The 19,905-nt window shown below is 39.8% G+C and overlaps 1 protein-coding gene across 1 annotated transcript; it reads right to left on the minus strand.

Annotated features, from left to right (window-relative positions):
- Nucleotides 1–3,974: 3,974 nt before the first annotated feature.
- On the minus strand, nt 3,975–17,254 carry LOC121376463. Its single transcript, XM_041504339.1, has 4 exons — nt 16,444–17,254; nt 13,542–13,769; nt 5,891–6,183; nt 3,975–5,214 (listed from the first exon to the last, which is right to left on the minus strand). The coding sequence occupies exons 1-4, from the start codon at nt 16,943–16,945 to the stop codon at nt 4,378–4,380; spliced, it is 1,860 nt and encodes a 619-aa protein (XP_041360273.1). The 5' UTR covers nt 16,946–17,254; the 3' UTR covers nt 3,975–4,377.
- Nucleotides 17,255–19,905: the final 2,651 nt, after the last annotated feature.

Raw genomic sequence — 19,905 nt, forward strand, 5'->3', positions numbered from 1 at the left:
TATTAATACAATCGGAGGGGGGGGTGACAGCGATACCCAGACAGCCGAGTACACTGGTGTATAATCATGTAACCTTCAACAACGGAGCTCTAGCGGAGACATGTTGAATACGGAATACTGGGTAAGATAAGTAAGGTATGAAATATCACCGAGGAGAAATATATCTTTACGATTATAATAATAATAATAATAATAATAATAATGCACATTAGATCGTCAATAGTCCTAAATAGAATCGCATGCCCATTTATTGAAATTACCACAAAAATTATATTAGACATTTCAAGGATTCTTGGTGTAGTTTTCTAAAAAAAAAAATCTTCTAAAGGTCAGCTCATACTTTGACTGCCGACCTCATACGAAACGTAATTTTATTTGTTATTAGGTCGATGCATTGTAGAGGAAACTGTATTGAACGAACGCGCACCAAACTTTAATATGCACTGTGTTAAACCGACACTGACTTAGTGAAACATGAGGGTTAGGTTTCAACAGAAGCAGGACTGGGCGAGTCAACTACTCGCCGACAAGAGTCAACAGTCAAGTATAAATCTAGCTAAGAAGACAACAGTTACTTCCCCCTTACACAGTGGATTTGTACATCAGCATGTTATGTTGAGGGGTGGAATTGTAGAAGTGGGGTGGGGGTGAATATAAGGTATTTCTCAAAGCTGATCATAATTATAGCTATGTGGTGCTAGCGGGTTTTTCCACCAGCATTCTAGACCACAAGACAGCCCAGAGGCGGATCTAGGGGGGGGGGGGGTCAGCCCCTCTAAATTTGCGACAGTTATATATTTTATTATTATATTAATTTTCTTCTTTATTTTACGATCACACTCCAAACCTCACCCAAAGTTCCCTTGGCATTTCGCCTCATGTCATTGCCAAACCCCCCCACCCAACCCCACCCCCACCCCCACCACCCAACCCCACCCCCACCCCCTACCCCCACCCCCCAATGGATCTTCTGGATCCGACACTGCAGTCGCTCAGGGTTTAGCTGCTTATTAAAACGAATATTTCTATTTATTCGAAAGGCGGGACGTAGCTCAGTGATAAAGTTCTCGCTTGATGCGCGGTCGGTTTGGGATCGATCCCCATTGGTGGGCTCATTTCTCGTTTCAGCCAGTGCTCCACGGCTGGTATATCAAAGGCTGTGGTATGTGTCATTCTGTCTTTGGGATGGTGCATATAAAATATCAGTTGCCTCTAATGGAATTTATTTTAGCGGGTTTCCTCTCTAAGACTATATGTCAAAAATACGAAATGTCTGACATCCAATAGCAGATGATTAATAAATCAATGTTCTCTATTGGTTAGAATTTCATCATCGACTAATTGGTTAGGTTCAACAGATCAACTTTCCACTACAGAGCTGGTTAGGATTACCCAAGCACACGGATTGTAAGGACTCTGTACCTACTGTCGTGTTCACTAGGGCAGACCGTACAGCTTTAATAACTATGTTTCATCGTTTGTACACACGGATTGTAAGGACTCTGTATCTACTGTCGTGTTCACTAGGGCAGACCGTACAGCTTTAATAACTATGTTTCATCGTTTGTACACACGGATTGTAAGGACTCTGTATCTACTGTCGTGTTCACTAGGGCAGACCGTACAGCTTTAATACCTATGTATCATCGTTTGTACACACGGATTGTAAGGACTCTGTACCTACTGTCGTGTTCACTAGGGCAGACCGTACAGCTTTAATACCTATGTATCATCGTTTGTACACACGGATTGTAAGGACTCTGTACCTACTGTCGTGTTCACTAGGGCAGACCGTACAGCTTTAATAACTATGTTTCATCGTTTGTACACACGGATTGTAAGGACTCTGTATCTACTGTCGTGTTCACTAGGGCAGACCGTACAGCTTTAATACCTATGTATCATCGTTTGTACACACGGATTGTAAGGACTCTGTATCTACTGTCGTGTTCACTAGGGCAGACCGTACAGCTTTAATACCTATGTTTCATCGTTTGTACACACGGATTGTAAGGACTCTGTACCTACTGTCGTGTTCACTAGGGCAGACCGTACAGCTTTAATACCTATGTATCATCGTTTGTACACACGGATTGTAAGGACTCTGTACCTACTGTCGTGTTCACTAGGGCAGACCGTACAGCTTTAATACCTATGTTTCATCGTTTGTACACACGGATTGTAAGGACTCTGTACCTACTGTCGTGTTCACTAGGGCAGACCGTACAGCTTTAATAACTATGTTTCATCGTTTGTACACACGGATTGTAAGGACTCTGTACCTACTGTCGTGTTCACTAGGGCAGACCGTACAGCTTTAATAACTATGTGTCATCGTTTGTACACACGGATTGTAAGGACTCTGTATCTACTGTCGTGTTCACTAGGGCAGACCGTACAGCTTTAATAACTATGTTTCATCGTTTGTACACACGGATTGTAAGGACTCTGTATCTACTGTCGTGTTCACTAGGGCAGACCGTACAGCTTTAATACCTATGTGTCATCGTTTGTACACACGGATTGTAAGGACTCTGTATCTACTGTCGTGTTCACTAGGGCAGACCGTACAGCTTTAATAACTATGTTTCATCGTCTGTACACACGGATTGTAAGGACTCTGTATCTACTGTCGTGTTCACTAGGGCAGACCGTACAGCTTTAATACCTATGTGTCATCGTTTGTACACACGGATTGTAAGGACTCTGTATCTACTGTCGTGTTCACTAGGGCAGACCGTACAGCTTTAATACCCATGTATCATCGTTTGTACACACGGATTGTAAGGACTCTGTATCTACTGTCGTGTTCACTAGGGCAGACCGTACAGCTTTAATACCTATGTGTCATCGTTTGTACACACGGATTGTAAGGACTCTGTATCTACTGTCGTGTTCACTAGGGCAGACCGTACAGCTTTAATACCTATGTGTCATCGTTTGTACACACGGATTGTAAGGACTCTGTATCTACTGTCGTGTTCACTAGGGCAGACCGTACAGCTTTAATACCCATGTATCATCGTTTGTACACACGGACTGTAAGGACTCTGTATCTACTGTCGTGTTCACTAGGGCAGACCGTACAGCTTTAATACCTATGTATCATCGTTTGTACACACGGATTGTAAGGACTCTGTATCTACTGTCGTGTTCACTAGGGCAGACCGTACAGCTTTAATACCCATGTATCATCGTTTGTACACACGGATTGTAAGGACTCTGTACCTACTGTCGTGTTCACTAGGGCAGACCGTACAGCTTTAATACCTATGTATCATCGTTTGTACACACGGATTGTAAGGACTCTGTATCTACTGTCGTGTTCACTAGGGCAGACCGTACAGCTTTAATACCCATGTATCATCGTTTGTACACACGGATTGTAAGGACTCTGTACCTACTGTCGTGTTCACTAGGGCAGACCGTACAGCTTTAATACCTATGTATCATCGTTTGTACACATGCCAACCCCGACATGGTTACATGAAGGAGCGGGATGTAGCCCAGTGGTAAAGCGCTCGCTTGATGCGCGGTCAGTTTAGGATCGATCCCATCGGTTGCCCCATTGAGCTATTTTTCGTTCCAACCAGTGTTCCACAACTGGCCATGGTATGTGCTATCCTGTCTGTGGGATGGTGCATATAAAAAATCCCTTGCTGCTAATCGAAAAGAGTAGCCCATGAAGTGGCGACAGCGGATTTCCTCTATCTATATCTATGTGGTCCTTAACCATATATTTGACGCCACATAACCGTAAATAAAATGTGTTGAGTTGCGTCGTTAAATAAAACATGTCCTTCCTGGTTACATGGAAACCACGATCTACACTGGAGGACCGATTTCAGTTAGCACGGTAATCGATTATGTATTCTCTATAATCGATCACTATATCGGTAATCCCCAACCGATCAATTTCCGATCATTATAATCAAACACTGGAACAGGACGACACACTCACGCCATAATTTCTGGAAAAGGTTTTATACTAAAATAAAAAAAACCCGGGAAGGATAACAACTTCCAATAACAGCACCAACTGAGCTGTACGTCTGTGACGACAAACTCGTTCTTGTTCTGTTTGGAACACAAACAATGTTTAGTCGGAAGAAGATCCTCAAAATCGTTTAACGTCTTAAACGTAATGTTTGCTCAATACGTTCTTTCTGGGAATGTAAAATGTCTGCCATACGCTAGGTGTTTTGTTGTTGTTGTTTTCTTTATTTTGTTTCTGTAGGGTTTTTTGTTGCTGTTCATTTTTATTTTTTCATGAAGCAAATAAAAAGTATAACGTTTACCAGTCTTAAAGTGTACAACTGAATTTCTCCAAAGATAAAAGCACTGGTGACTATAGCACGTATTGTTTGAAGGAATGTTTTAGAAGCGCTTGCTCTGATCCAGTCGCTGTCTTTCCAGACGAACTCGTTCTCGTTCTATCTGCAGCAGTTGTTTTTCCAGTTCCAACCTCTCCCTCGCCACATTCAGTCTCTCCTGCTCCACGGCTAACCTATCTGTCTCTATTTTAGCAATGTCATTAGCAACATCCGACTGGCCAGGTTCGAGGCGTGAACATGCGTAGTGTTGCTGTAGTTGCTGCTGTAGCTGTTGCTGTTGTTTCTGCTGTTGCTGCTGGTGGTGGTGTTTTTGCTGTTGGTGCTTCTGTTGTACATGAGTTCCCATGTCAGCAGGAGGCGTTGCGTTCGACCGTTGATTAAAATGAGAATCAGTGTGAGTGACAATATGGTTACAGTCATCATAGTCGTCATCATCTTCGACGTTTTCGATCTTCACTTCAACTTCATCTATATTTTTAATGTCCTCCATCTTCACTTCATCTGCTTCTGTGTTTGAAAATCCGGCCATGGATTCGGGTTTCCCCACACTCCTGGAACATTCTATCGCTGTCACGGTGGAACTGTTTGTCACGGTGGAACTGCTTGACACGGTGGAACTGTTTGGCACGGTGGAATTGCATGGCACGGTGGAACTGTTTGGCACGCTGGTTGTTCCCTGACCCGTTGCCAAGGCTAGCGTCTTCCCCGAGAGGCGAGATACCTTCTCTTGAACTGCGGGCGTTTCTGCCGCTTCACCTCCAATGGTTGCTGCGTGTTCCCGCTTCCCGCCTAGTGTCGTCTGCTTGACGTTGTTGAGGACGTAGCACCACGTGCTCCTGTTGTCACCGCCCACTCGCTGAACGCAACTCAAAGTGTTCACCTGCCGAGACAGAAATAACTCATATACAGTGTATGTTGAACTCGGGTGTGTGTGTGTGTGTGGGGGGGGGGGGGGGGGGCACTACACAACCCCTACTCTGCAGGTGTGAAGTTGGGGGGAAGGAAGGGGTACGGGCACTACACAACCCCTACTATTAATATGAGGTCAGGAGGGGTACAGGCACACACAACCCCTACTATGAATATGGGGTCAGCGGGTTTTCTCTCTCAATACATGTGTGGTCCTTAACCATATGTCCGACGCCTTATAACTGTAAATAAAATGTGTTGAGTGCGTCATTAAATAAAACATTTCTTTCTTCTGTAAGATAACTGAACTTATGTAATCTCACCTGCACACCATTTAACATTGCTAACTACTCTTACAGTAGTGTGTGTGTGTGTGTGTGTCTTTGGGTTTTGGAGGTGGGGATTTTTTTAATAATAATAATACATTTTGTGTTGTTGTTGGGTTTTTTGAGGGGGATGAAGAAAAGAAAACTTCAAACAATTATCCCAAGTGTTAGATTCCACATAAATCAGGGTTTAAGCTGTCGCTCACTAAATCTAATACAGATGTACCGCCATTGAACTTTCACCAATTTGGTGACCGACTTTACCAAATTCTGCAAACTGAGATTATTTGTATAAGTTTCAGACTAAACGGTGATAATTACGTTTAAATGTTCCTGCAGCTGCAGTAGAGGTGGCGGAGCCGTCACACACGCCAACGTGACGACCTTCTGTGGAGTGTGGTTCATCTTCCTTCCCACAATGCCCGCCTCCTCACACATGTGCCGCACTATTTTGCCGACCGTGTTCTTGCCGAGCGCGTTACTCGAGTACCAGTGGTCGCCCTGTTTCGACAGCCGCACGATGCCCGTGTAGAACGAGGAGTCGGCCAACAGCATGTCTTTGGGGCGCTTCGCAGCAAATATTCGGTAGGCTTGAACCGGGCACCTTGCGTTCTCTAAAATAGATACATTCAATTCAATTAAATAATTAATTAATTAATAACTTGTATTAAAAGTGGCTATCTTTTTTCTTGTCCTGTTACAATATTTGCTAATTCAAGCTACAAACACAACTGTGCAGTCTAGTGTCATTAGTCCAATGCAATGACTTCTGAATGTTGTTTTCATACAAGAGAGCAAATATCACAGACTTTACTATACAAGAACCAGTGGCATAACACTGACGCATTAAATATCGTAGACTTTACTATACAAGAACCAGTGGCATAACACTGACGCATCAATTATCACAGACTTTACTATACAAGAACCAGTGGCATAACACTGACGCATCAAATATCACAGACTTTACTATACAAGAACCAGTGGCATAACACTGACGCATCAAATATCACAGACTTTACTATACAAGAACCAGTGGCATAACACTGACGCATCAAATATCATAGACTTTACTATACAAGAACCAGTGGCATAACACTGACGCATCAAATATCACAGACTTTACTATACAAGAACCAGTGGCATAACATTGACGCATTAAATATCACAGACTTTACTATACAAGAACCAGTGGCATAACACTGACGCATCAAATATCACAGACTTTACTATACAAGAACCAGTGGCATAACACTGACGCATCAAATATCACAGACTTTACTATACAAGAACCAGTGGCATAACACTGACGCATCAAATATCACAGACTTTACTATACAAGAACCAGTGGCATAACACTGACGCATCAAATATCACAGACTTTACTATACAAGAACCAGTGGCATAACACTGACGCATCAAATATCACATACTTTACTATACAAGAACCAGTGGCATAACACTGACGCATCAAATATCATAGACTTTACTATACAAGAACCAGTGGCATAACACTGACGCATCAAATATCACAGACTTTACTATACAAGAACCAGTGGCATAACACTGACGCATCAATTATCATAGACTTTACTATACAAGAACCAGTGGCATCAAATATCATAGACTTTGGTACACATGATCCAGAGACACAACACTGACGCATCAAATATCACAGACTTTGGTACACATGTTCCAGAGACACAACACTGACGCATCAAATATCACAGACTTTGGTACACATGATCCAGAGACACAACACTGACGCATCAAATATCACAGACTTTGGTACACATGATCCAGAGACACAACACTGACGCATCAAATATCACAGACTTTGGTACACATGATCCAGAGACACAACACTGACGCATCAAATATCACAGACTTTGGTACACATGACACAGAGACACAACACTGACACATCACATATCACAGACTTTGGTACACATGATCCAGAGACACAACACTGACACATGAAATATCACAGACTTTGGTACACAGGATCCAGAGACACAACACTGGCACATCAAATATCACAGACTTTGGTACACATGATCCTGAGACACAACACTGACACATGAAATATCACAGACTTTGGTACACATGACCCAGAGACACAACACGTCAAATATCACAGATTTGATATACATGATCCAGAAACACAACATTGACACATCAAATATCACAGACTTTCGTACACATGACACAGAGACACAACACTGGCACATCAAATATCACAGACTTTGGTACACATGATCCAGAAACACAACACTGGCACATCAAATATCACAGACTTTGGTACACATGATCCAGAAACACAACACTGGCACATCAAATATCACAGACTTTGGTACACATGAACCATGAACTGCTTTAAATAAAGTACAATGTTATTAAATTTTCTCACTGACCTCGGCTCTAATACAGTACAATGTTACTACATTTTCTCACTCACCTAGACTCTAATACAGTACACTGTTACGACATATTCTCACTGACCTCAACTCTAATACAGTACAATGTTACTACATTTTCTCACTCACCTAGACTCTAATACAGTACAATGTTACTACAGCTTCTCACTGACCTCGACTCTAATACAGTACAATGTTACTACAGCTTCTCACTGACATAGACTCTAATACAGAACAATGTTACTACATTTTCTCACTCACCTAGACTCTAATACAGTACACTGTTACGACATATTCTCACTGACCTCGACTCTAATACAGTACAATGTTACTACATTTTCTCACTCACCTGGACTCTAATACAGTACACTGTTACGACATATTCTCACTGACCTCAACTCTAATACAGTACAATGTTACTACATTTTCTCACTCACCTAGACTCTAATACAGTACACTGTTACGACATATTCTCACTGACCTCGACTCTAATACAGTACAATGTTACTACAGCTTCTCACTGACCTCGACTCTAATACAGTACAATGTTACTACAGCTTCTCACTGACATAGACTCTAATACAGAACAATGTTACTACATTTTCTCACGGACTTCAACACTAATACCGTACAATGTTACTACATTTTCTCACTGGCCTCGACTAATACAGTAAAATGTTACTACATTTTCTCACTGACCTCAACTCTAATACAGTACACTGTTACTACATTTTCTCACTGACCTCGACTCTAATACAGTACACTGTTACGACATATTCTCACTGACCTCGACTCTAATACAGTACACTGTTACGACATATTCTCACTGACCTCGACTCTAATACAGTACACTGTTACGACATATTCTCACTGACCTCGACTCTAATACAGTACAATGTTACGACATATTCTCACTGACCTCGACTCTAATACAGTACAATGTTACTAGAGCTTCTCACTGACCTAAACTCTAATACAGTACAATGTTACTACAGCTTCTCACTGACCTAAACTCTAATACAGAACAATGTTACTACATTTTCTCACTGACCTCGACTCTAATACAGTACAATGTTACTACATTTTCTCACCGACCTCGACTCTAATACGGTACAATGTTACTACATTTTCTCACCGGCCTCGACTCTAATACGGTACAATGTTACTACATTTTCTCACTGGCCTCGACTCTAATACAGTACAATGTTACTACATTTTCTCACTGACCTCGACTCTAATACAGTACAATGTTACTACATTTTCTCACTGACATTGACTAATATAGTACAAAGTTACTACATTTTAACACTGGCCTCGGCTACTACAGAACATTGTTAATACATTTTCTCACTGACCTAGACTCTAATACAGTACAATGATACTACATTTTGTCACTGATCTCGACTCTAATACAGTACAATGTTACTACATTTTCTCACTGACCTTGACTCTAATACAGTACAATGTTACTACAGCTTCTCACTGACCTAGACTCTAATACAGAACAATGTTACTACATTTTTTCTCTGACTTCGACACTAATACAGTACAATGTTATTACATTTTCTAACTGGCCTCGACACTAATACAGTACAATGTTACTACATTTTCTCTCTGACTTCGACACTAATACAGTACAATGTTATTACAATTTATCACTGGCCTCGACTCCAATACAGAACAATGTTACTACATTTTCTCACCGACCTCGACTCTAATACAGAACAATGTTACTACATTTTCTCACCGGCCTCGACTCTAATACGGTACAATGTTACTACATTTTCTCACTGGCCTCGACTCTAATACAGTACAATGTTACTACATTTTCTCACTGACATTGACTAATATAGTACAAAGTTACTACATTTTAACACTGGCCTCGGCTACTACAGAACATTGTTAATACATTTTCTCACTGACCTAGACTCTAATACAGTACAATGATACTACATTTTGTCACTGATCTCGACTCTAATACAGTACAATGTTACTACATTTTCTCACTGACCTTGACTCTAATACAGTACAATGTTACTACATTTTCTCACCGACCTCGTCTCTAATACAGAACAATGTTACTACATTTTCTCTCTGACTTCGACACTAATACAGTACAATGTTATTACATTTTCTCACTAGCCTCGACTCTAATACAGTAAAATGTTACTACATTTCCTCACCGACCTCGACTCTAATACAGAACAATGTTACTACATTTTCTCACCGACCTCGACTCTAATGCAGAACAATGTTACTACATTTTCTCACTGACCTCATCTCTAATACAGTACAATGTTACTACAGTTTCTCACTGACCTCGTCTCTAATACAGTACAATGTTACTACAGTTTCTCACTGACATTGACTAATACAGTACAATGTTACCACAGCTTCTCACTGACCTCGACTTTAATACAGTACAATGTTACTACATTTTTTCTCTGACTTCGACACTAATACAGTACAATGTTATTACATTTTCTAACTGGCCTCGACACTAATACAGTACAATGTTACTACATTTTCTCTCTGACTTCGACACTAATACAGTACAATGTTATTACATTTTCTCACTGGCCTCGACTCTAATACAGAACAATGTTACTACATTTTCTCACCGACCTCGACTCTAATACAGAACAATGTTACTACATTTTCTCACCGACCTCGTCTCTAATACAGAACAATGTTACTACATTTTCTCTCTGACTTCGACACTAATACAGTACAATGTTATTACATTTTCTCACTAGCCTCGACTCTAATACAGTAAAATGTTACTACATTTCCTCACCGACCTCGACTCTAATACAGAACAATGTTACTACATTTTCTCACCGACCTCGACTCTAATGCAGAACAATGTTACTACATTTTCTCACTGACCTCATCTCTAATACAGTACAATGTTACTACAGTTTCTCACTGACCTCGTCTCTAATACAGTACAATGTTACTACAGTTTCTCACTGACATTGACTAATACAGTACAATGTTACCACAGCTTCTCACTGACCTCGACTTTAATACAGTACAATGTTACTACATTTTCTCACTGATCTCGACTCTAATACAATACAATGTTACTGCAGCTGCTCATGAACCTCGGTGGTTTTGTGGTCATTTGTTAAGATACCAGCTTGCATACTGGGAAATGAAGAGTTCCTATCTCGGTACTGGCTCCAACACAGAACACATTTCATAAGTAAATGCCACTAAATGGGGAGATTTAAACCCTCTACAACAATTTCTCTCTTATATGCCACGGGCAGACATCCTAGATAACTGAGAGGCGTCTGCCCAGGATAGGGTGCTTTAACTGTAACCAGATATAAGCACTAAAGTAACACTGAAATTAATCACCAGGCAACACTTATCCCAGTGTCACATAGTGATTCACTCTTCACATTGCAGCTAGTTGCAGTTGCTAATTAATGTTTACTTGCTGACTGAGTCAAAGCTAATTAATGGTTACTTGCTAAATGAATCAAAGCTAATTAATGTTTACTTGCTGAGTCAGCGCTAACAAATGGTTGCTTGCTAAATGAATCAAAGCTAATTAATGTTTTCTTGCTGAGTCAAAGTTAATTAATAGTTATTTGCTAACTGAGTCAAAGCTAACTAATGTTTACTTGCTAACTGAGTCAAAGCTAATTAATGTTTACTTGCTAACTGAGTCAAAGCTAATTAATAGTTATTTGCTAACTGAGTAAAAGCTAATTAATGTTTACTTGCTAACTGAGTCAAAGCTAATTATTGGTTACTTGCTAAATGAATCAAAGCTAATTAATGTTTACTTGCTGAGTTTAGGCTAATTAATGGTTACTTGCTAAATGAATCAAAGCTAATTAATGTTTACTTGCTGAGTCAAAGCTAATTAATAGTTATTTGCTAACTGAGTCAAAGCTAATTAATAATTATTTGCTAACTGAGTCAAAGCTAATTAATGTTACTTGCTAACTGAGTCAAAGCAATTAATAGTTAATTGCTAACTGAGTCAAAGCTAATTACTTGCTGAATCAAAGCTAATTAATGTTTACTAGCTAACTGAGTCAAAGCTAATTAATGTTTACTTGCTAACTGAGTCAAAGGTAATTTGGTTACTTTCTAAATGAATCAAAGCTAATTAATGTTTACTTGCTGAGCAAAGCTAATTAATGGTTATGCTAAATGAATCAAAGCTAATTAATGTTTACTTGCTGAGTCAAAGCTAATTAATAGTTATTTGCTAACTGAGTAAGCTAATTAATGTTTACTTGCTAACTGAGTCAAAGCTAATTAATAGTTATTTGCTAACTGAGTTAAAGCTAATTAATGTTTACTTGCTCACTGAGTCAAAGCTAATTAATGTTTTCTTGCTCACTGAGTCAAAGCTAATTAATGTTTACTTGCTAACTGAGTCAAAGATAATTAATGTTTACTTGCTAACTGAGTCAAAGCTAATTAATGGTTACTTGCTAAATGAATCAAAGCTAATTAATGTTTACTTGCTGAGTCAAAGCTAATTAATGGTTATTTGCTAAATGAATCAAAGCTAATTAATGTTTTCTTGCTGAGTCAAAGCTAATTAATAGTTATTTGCTAACTGAGTCAAAGCTAATTAATGTTTACTTGCTAACTGAGTCAAAGCTAATTAATAGTTATTTGCTAACTGAGTAAAAGCTAATTAATGTTTACTTGCTAACTGAGTCAAAGCTAATTATTGGTTACTTGCTAAATGAATCAAAGCTAATTAATGTTTACTTGCTGAGTTTAGGCTAATTAATGGTTACTTGCTAAATGAATCAAAGCTAATTAATGTTTACTTGCTGAGTCAAAGCTAATTAATAGTTATTTGCTAACTGAGTCAAAGCTAATTAATAATTATTTGCTAACTGAGTCAAAGCTAATTAATGTTACTTGCTAACTGAGTCAAAGCCAATTAATAGTTAATTGCTAACTGAGTCAAAGCTAATTAATGTTTACTTGCTGAGTCAAAGCTAATTAATGTTTACTAGCTAACTGAGTCAAAGCTAATTAATGTTTACTTGCTAACTGAGTCAAAGGTAATTAATGGTTACTTTCTAAATGAATCAAAGCTAATTAATGTTTACTTGCTGAGTCAAAGCTAATTAATGGTTACTTGCTAAATGAATCAAAGCTAATTAATGTTTACTTGCTGAGTCAAAGCTAATTAATAGTTATTTGCTAACTGAGTCAAAGCTAATTAATGTTTACTTGCTAACTGAGTCAAAGCTAATTAATAGTTATTTGCTAACTGAGTTAAAGCTAATTAATGTTTACTTGCTCACTGAGTCAAAGCTAATTAATGTTTTCTTGCTCACTGAGTCAAAGCTAATTAATGTTTACTTGCTAACTGAGTCAAAGATAATTAATGTTTACTTGCTAACTGAGTCAAAGCTAATTAATGGTTACTTGCTAAATGAATCAAAGCTAATTAATGTTTACTTGCTGAGTCAAAGCTAATTAATGGTTATTTGCTAAATGAATCAAAGATAATTAATGTTTACTTGCTAAGTGAGTCCAAGCTAACTGAACTGAGTTGCTCTTACCTGGATCAGCGAACAGCGTGCACGTGCTTTTCTTGACGGCGGTGTTGCCGATCGCTGGTTTAGGTTTGCAAGATTTGCCGCCCGAGTACTCGAGGAACTCGACTCCCTGGCTGGTGGTCTTCAGCTGGATGTCTCCCCATCGCAGGCGGACGTGCTCCCGCCGAGACTCCATCCCGAAGTAGAGTGTGTTGTTCAGAAACACTGTGTTCAGTAGAGCACGGGGATTGCCTTAAGTGAGAACCAAACAAGAAGTATTAACAGTAGCAGCAGCTGTAGAAGTAGAGTGTGTTGTTCAGAAACACTGTGTTCAGTAGAGCGCGGGGATTGCCTTCAGTGAGAACCAAACAAGAAGTATTAACAGTAGCAGCAGCTGTAGAAGTAGAGTGTGTTGTTCAGAAACACTGTGTTCAGTAGAGCACGGGGATTGCCTTAAGTGAGAACCAAACAAGAAGTATTAACAGTAGCAGCAGCTGTAGAAGTAGAGTGTGTTGTTCAGAAACACTGTTCAGTAGAGCACGGGGATTGCCTTCAGTGTGAACCAAACAAGAAGTATTAACAGTAGCAGCAGCTGTAGAAGTAGAGTGTGTTGTTCAGAAACACTGTGTTCAGTAGAGCGCGGAGATTGCCTTCAGTGAGAACCAAACAAGAAGTATTAACAGTAGCAGCAGCTGTAGAAGTAGAGTGTGTTGTTCAGAAACACTGTGTTCAGTAGAGCGCGGGGATTGCCTTCAGTGAGAACCAAAACAAGAAGTATTAACAGTAGCAGCAGCTGTAGAAGTAGCATGTGTTATAACACTAGGATGTGCTATAACACTGACAGTTACAGTAGGATGTGTTATAACACTAACAGTTACAGTAGGATGTGTCATAGCACTAACAGTTACAGTAGTATGTGCTATAACACTGACAGTTACAGTAGTATGTGTTATAACACTGACAGTTACAGTAGGATGTAATATAGCACTGACAGTTGCAGTAGGATGTGTTATAACATTAACAGTTACAGTAGTATGTGTTATAACACTAACAGTTACAGTAGGATGTGTTATAACACTGACAGTTACAGTAGGATGTGTTATAGCATTAACAGTTACTGTAGGATCTGTTATAACACTAACAGTTACAGTAGGATGTGTTATAACACTAACAGTTACAGTAGTATGTGTTATACCACTAACAGTTACAGTTGTATGTGTTATAGCACTAACAGTTACAGTAGGATGTGTTATAACATTAACAGTTACTAGGATGTGTTATAACACTGACAGTTACAGTAGGATGTGTTATAACATTAACAGTTACTAGGATGTGTTATAACACTGACAGTTACAGTAGGATGTGTTATAACAATAACAGTGACAGTAGGATGTGTTATAACACTAACAGTTACAGTAGTATGTGTTATAACATTAACAGTTACAGTATGATGTGTTATAAGACTAACAGTTACAGTAGGATGTGGATGTGTTATAACACTAACAGTTACAGTAGGATGTGTTTTAACACTAACAGTTACAGCTGTATGTGTTATAGCATTAACAGTTACAGTAGGATGTGTTATAACACTAACAGTCACAGTAGGATGTGTTATATCACTAACAGTTACTGTAGGATGTGTTATAACACTAACAGTTACAGTAGGATGTGTTATAACACTAACAGTTACAGTTGTATGTGTTATAGCACTAACAGTTACAGTTGTATGTGTTATAGCACTAACAGTTACAGTAGGATGTGTCATAGCACTAACAGTTACAGTAGTATGTGCTATAACACTGACAGTTACAGTAGTATGTGTTATAACACTGACAGTTACAGTAGGATGTAATATAGCACTGACAGTTGCAGTAGGATCTGTTATAACATTAACAGTTACAGTAGTATGTGTTATAACACTAACAGTTACAGTAGTATGTGTTATAACACTAACAGTTACAGTAGGATGTGTTATAACACTGACAGTTACAGTAGGATGTGTTATATCACTAACAGTTACTGTAGGATGTGTTATAACACTAACAGTTACAGTAGGATGTGTTATAACACTAACAGTTACAGTTGTATGTGTTATAGCACTAACAGTTACAGTAGGATGTGTTATAGCATTAACAGTTACTATAGGATGTGTTATAACACTAACAGTTACAGTAGGATGTGTTATAACACTAACAGTTACAGTAGTATGTGTTATAACATTAACAGTTACAGTATGATGTGTTATAACACTAACAGTTACAGTAGGATGTGGATGTGTTATAACACTAACAGTTACAGTAGGATGTTTTATAACACTAACAGTTACAGTAGGATGTTATAACACGAACAGTTACAGTAGTATGTGCTATAACACTTACAGTTACTGTGGGATGTGTTATAACACTAACAGTTACAAAAGTAACCTATATCACAATGTTTACCTGTTCTGAGCAGATTGCTCTGTCACAATGTTTACCTGTTCTGAGCAGAGATCTGGCGTAGAGGAGGTTAACCTCTGTCACAATGTTTACCTGTTCAGAGCAGATTGCTGGCGTAGAGGTTAACCTCTATCACAATGTTTACCTGTTATGAGCAGATTGCTGGCGTAGAGGAGGTTAACCTCTGTCACAATGTTTACCTGTTCAGAGCAGATTGCTGGCGTAGAGGTTAATCTATGTCACAATGTTTACCTGTTCAGAGTAGATTGCTGGCGTAGAGGAGGTTAACCTCTATCACAATGTTTACCTGTTCTGAGCAGATTGCTGGCGTAGAGGAGGTTAACCTCTATCACAATGTTTATCTATCACAGTGTTTACCTGTTCTGAGCAGATTGCTGGCGTAGAGGAGGTTAACCTCTATCACAGTGTTTACCTGTTCTGAGTAGATTGCTGGCGTAGAGGAGGTTAACCTTTATCACAATGTTTACCTGTTCCGAGTAGATTACTGGCGTAGAGTAGGTTAATCTCCTGCGCTGTGAAAGGCTCGGCTTTATTTTGTTTTGCCGCTTTCCCTCCTAACCTCCGTAGCTCCCTCCTCTTCAACAACAGCACCTCCCTGGAGTGTTTAAACTCCTTGTCGGCCAGCACGTTGACGCACACCTGTTTGTCGATGAGGTATCGGTTGATGCTGCACTGGAACGACTTCAGAGACTCGATCTCGTATTCCTGGCCGTCCAACTTTCTGGCAGTCGTTAAAAAATTCGCCATATACTCATCGAGTTCCTTCAGCGGAATATGTTCGGGTTGCCGCCTTTCGTTGACGCCTCTCAACCAGTCGACGAACTTCCTGACGTCACCCGCTGTTTTCCGCATCGTGTTCGGGTTACGCAAGTGATGCGTCCTTCCCTCTGTTTCGATATCGTCCTGTCCCAATATAGAATCTCCTTCCGGTTCAATGCAGTTATCGCCGTTATAAGAAACATCCGCCATTTTGTTTGTTGTTTCCCCTATCTATTTCTCTCTCTCTGACTTCCTTTCTCTGTTTGTAATAGTTAGTTATAATCCAACATGTAACTCCTATTAACACTATATCACCCAGTGTTCTCGATGCCGTTAAACTGAGAGTTAGTTTCCTCGTTGATCACACGTCTAGATGTCGGTATCGTCGTTGGTAAATAACCAGCCGCCGGTACGCGGCACGAGTGTGGTGTAATACGACCTATGTGTGTTGATATGAATCGATATCCGCCTGCCAGAGCGCTGCGATAAGTCCAGTCGCATCGTGTGTGGAACAGACTGACCTATATGGGTTGACCTAGATCTGCGATATAAACAATATCAGGTTATTTGGCGAGGTTTAGATAACGATGTTACTGGTATGGCTAGCATGTCGAGCAACCATAGTTGTGGGAAGCGAGAACGGGGGGGGGGGGGGGGGGGGGGGGGGGGGAGGGGAGTGAGGAGGGACACTGCCCCCACCACACACCCAACTCTGAAACTGGAGGGTACAAGCCCATCAGTTAAAAGGCGATCTAAATACGGATTATAAAATTGTAAAACGTTTTCTAACAATCATGTGTGTGTGTGTTCATGGCCTCACATTTAATAACTGGCCACCCCAGTGTTCCCCCCTCATTGTAGTGTTCCTCCCACATTGTAGTGTCCCCATACACACCCCCACCCCCACCCAGCCCCCATGTGTGTGTATGAGCGGAACGCGCGTGAACAGTGAACGCGCGTGCATGCCTGTGTGTGTGTGTGTGTGTGTGTGTGTGTGTGTGTGTGTGTGTGTGTCAGGTATTTATCCAGGATTTTTCACCATGGTCCCATGTCCGATAGGATTAGGACAATTAGTGCTAGTACGCCACTGTCAAAATTAATTTATTACAACAGACACAATTAAATTTAAATATTGGGATTTTTCAGTGTCACTTCCTTTGTCAGGCACGGGGAAACAAGCAGATATGGGGGGGGGGGTGACTGAGATGGGGCGGGGGCCTCATTGAGATCGAGGGCGCAAAGCAAAGTTTCTAAGGGGGTTCGGGGGGTATGTTCCCCCGTAAAATGTTTAAAACTAGATGTCCTGAAATGTATTCATCTCTGCTTTAAGATTTACTCCTCCGTGCCTGAATTCGGCTCCACAACTGGTGTAACAAAGGCCGTGGTATGTACTATTCTGTCTGTGGGACTGTGCATATAAAAGATCCTTGCTGCTAATCGAAAAACAGTAGCCCATGAAGTGGCGACAGCGGGTTTCCTCTCACAATATCTGTGTGGTCCTTAACCATATTATACCTGACGTCAATAACCGTAAATAAAATGTGTTGAGTGCGTCGTTAAATAAAACATTTCCGTCTTCCTTCTGTTTGTTCGGACCCACAGAACGCCTGGAGAAATCCGTGTAGGCTATATGTATATAGAAATATATTTATATTGTAAGTAACGAATTTACCGTCAATCATCGTGTCTAGGGTATGGTACAAACTGTTCATGTGTATATTAGATATATATTCCTCTTACACCGTTGCACAACAGCCCGAGGGTAAATAAATTCGCATGCTTGTCACGTCTGCCACAAAGGACCATGGGCGCATGAGGCCGGAGAGAGGTCGGGGAGTTACGATGCCCCCCCCCCCCCCCCCCCCCCCCCCCCCCCCCCCCCCCCCGACGGCTAAGGAATTTTTCAGAGTCTTTTTACAAACTGTATCCATTGGGGTACAATGGCGTAGCAGGGGCGTGCGCAGGAAATTTTGTAATTTCACTTCAAAACCATTTTTTTGTAAATAGTAAAAAAAAAAAATAATAATAATAATAACAAAATAATAATAATAATAAAAATAATAATAATAAATAAATAAATAAATAAATATTAATTACAAGCTATTCTTCAGAACGGCCAGGAGCGATAGTAATTTTCAAACAAAACATTTCACTAGCAATTTTGCATTGTAATTTTCCAGCGTTCTGAAAACTTAAACATCAAACACCTAGATTCATGAGGGTATTGTTATTGTACGGAAATACAATCTGACGCACTCGTCATGACGTCAGATTAATTACGTCACATACTTAGGAGGCTTCCACCCCTTTTGAAGAGCATTCCACAAAACAAGCAAAATGTCAGATTGAAACATTGCGTGTGTTTTGCCCTATGCAATCTCAGCGAAGTCTATATTGGTGATATTGTTTCAGTCTAATATGTGCAATCCAGCTCAGTGTAATGGTTTGTTTTTCACGATTTATGTTTGGATAAAATGTGGATAAAATTTAACGGTCATTAAAGGTAGGAGAGTAATTTATCGTAGTTGTTTCAAGTTGGTCCGGATTTTAGTGTAGTCCGAGTACTGGAACGGTAAGAGCGCAAGACGGACAGTTGGACAGTTATACAGAAGAGATGCAACTGTCCAAATGTCTGCCTTGCTCTTATACGATCAAGTACTCGGCCTAGCCGTTACATGGCGCTATGTTTTTATTTGTCATAATTTTAGACATAATATTAAGTTTAAGTTTTAACAGATGAAAGGAATGAAAAGTATTTTGTTAAATATATCACATCAAACAATTACCGTTGGAAATGTTATATTTAGTGTGTTAGAAGCCAAAACACGGGTACGAATAATAACTGTCGACCTAAGTAAACATATAGGGCCTATAAAAATGTTGGGTTTTTTTGTGAATAATTTCAGTTTGTTTTGACGTAAGAAGAAAAGTAAAAGTGTTTTGGAGGAAAAAAAACCCTCAAAAAATAATATTCTTGTGTGCAATTTACAAATCATTCGCCTCAGCAATAAATAACTTGTAGTAAATTCCATAGTATGAAAAAGGCGTTCCTTGCGGGACGGTCTATAGCTTCACGCCGTTATCGAACCGAGCTGGATAAGCACGATATCAAAACGCACTAACCTGATTGCTTTTTGGGGGTTTTTTGTTTGTTTGTTTGGGGTTTTTTG

Source organism: Gigantopelta aegis, chromosome 2, assembly GCF_016097555.1.
Source record: "Gigantopelta aegis isolate Gae_Host chromosome 2, Gae_host_genome, whole genome shotgun sequence".
Lineage (NCBI taxonomy): Eukaryota > Metazoa > Mollusca > Gastropoda > Neomphalida > Peltospiridae > Gigantopelta > Gigantopelta aegis.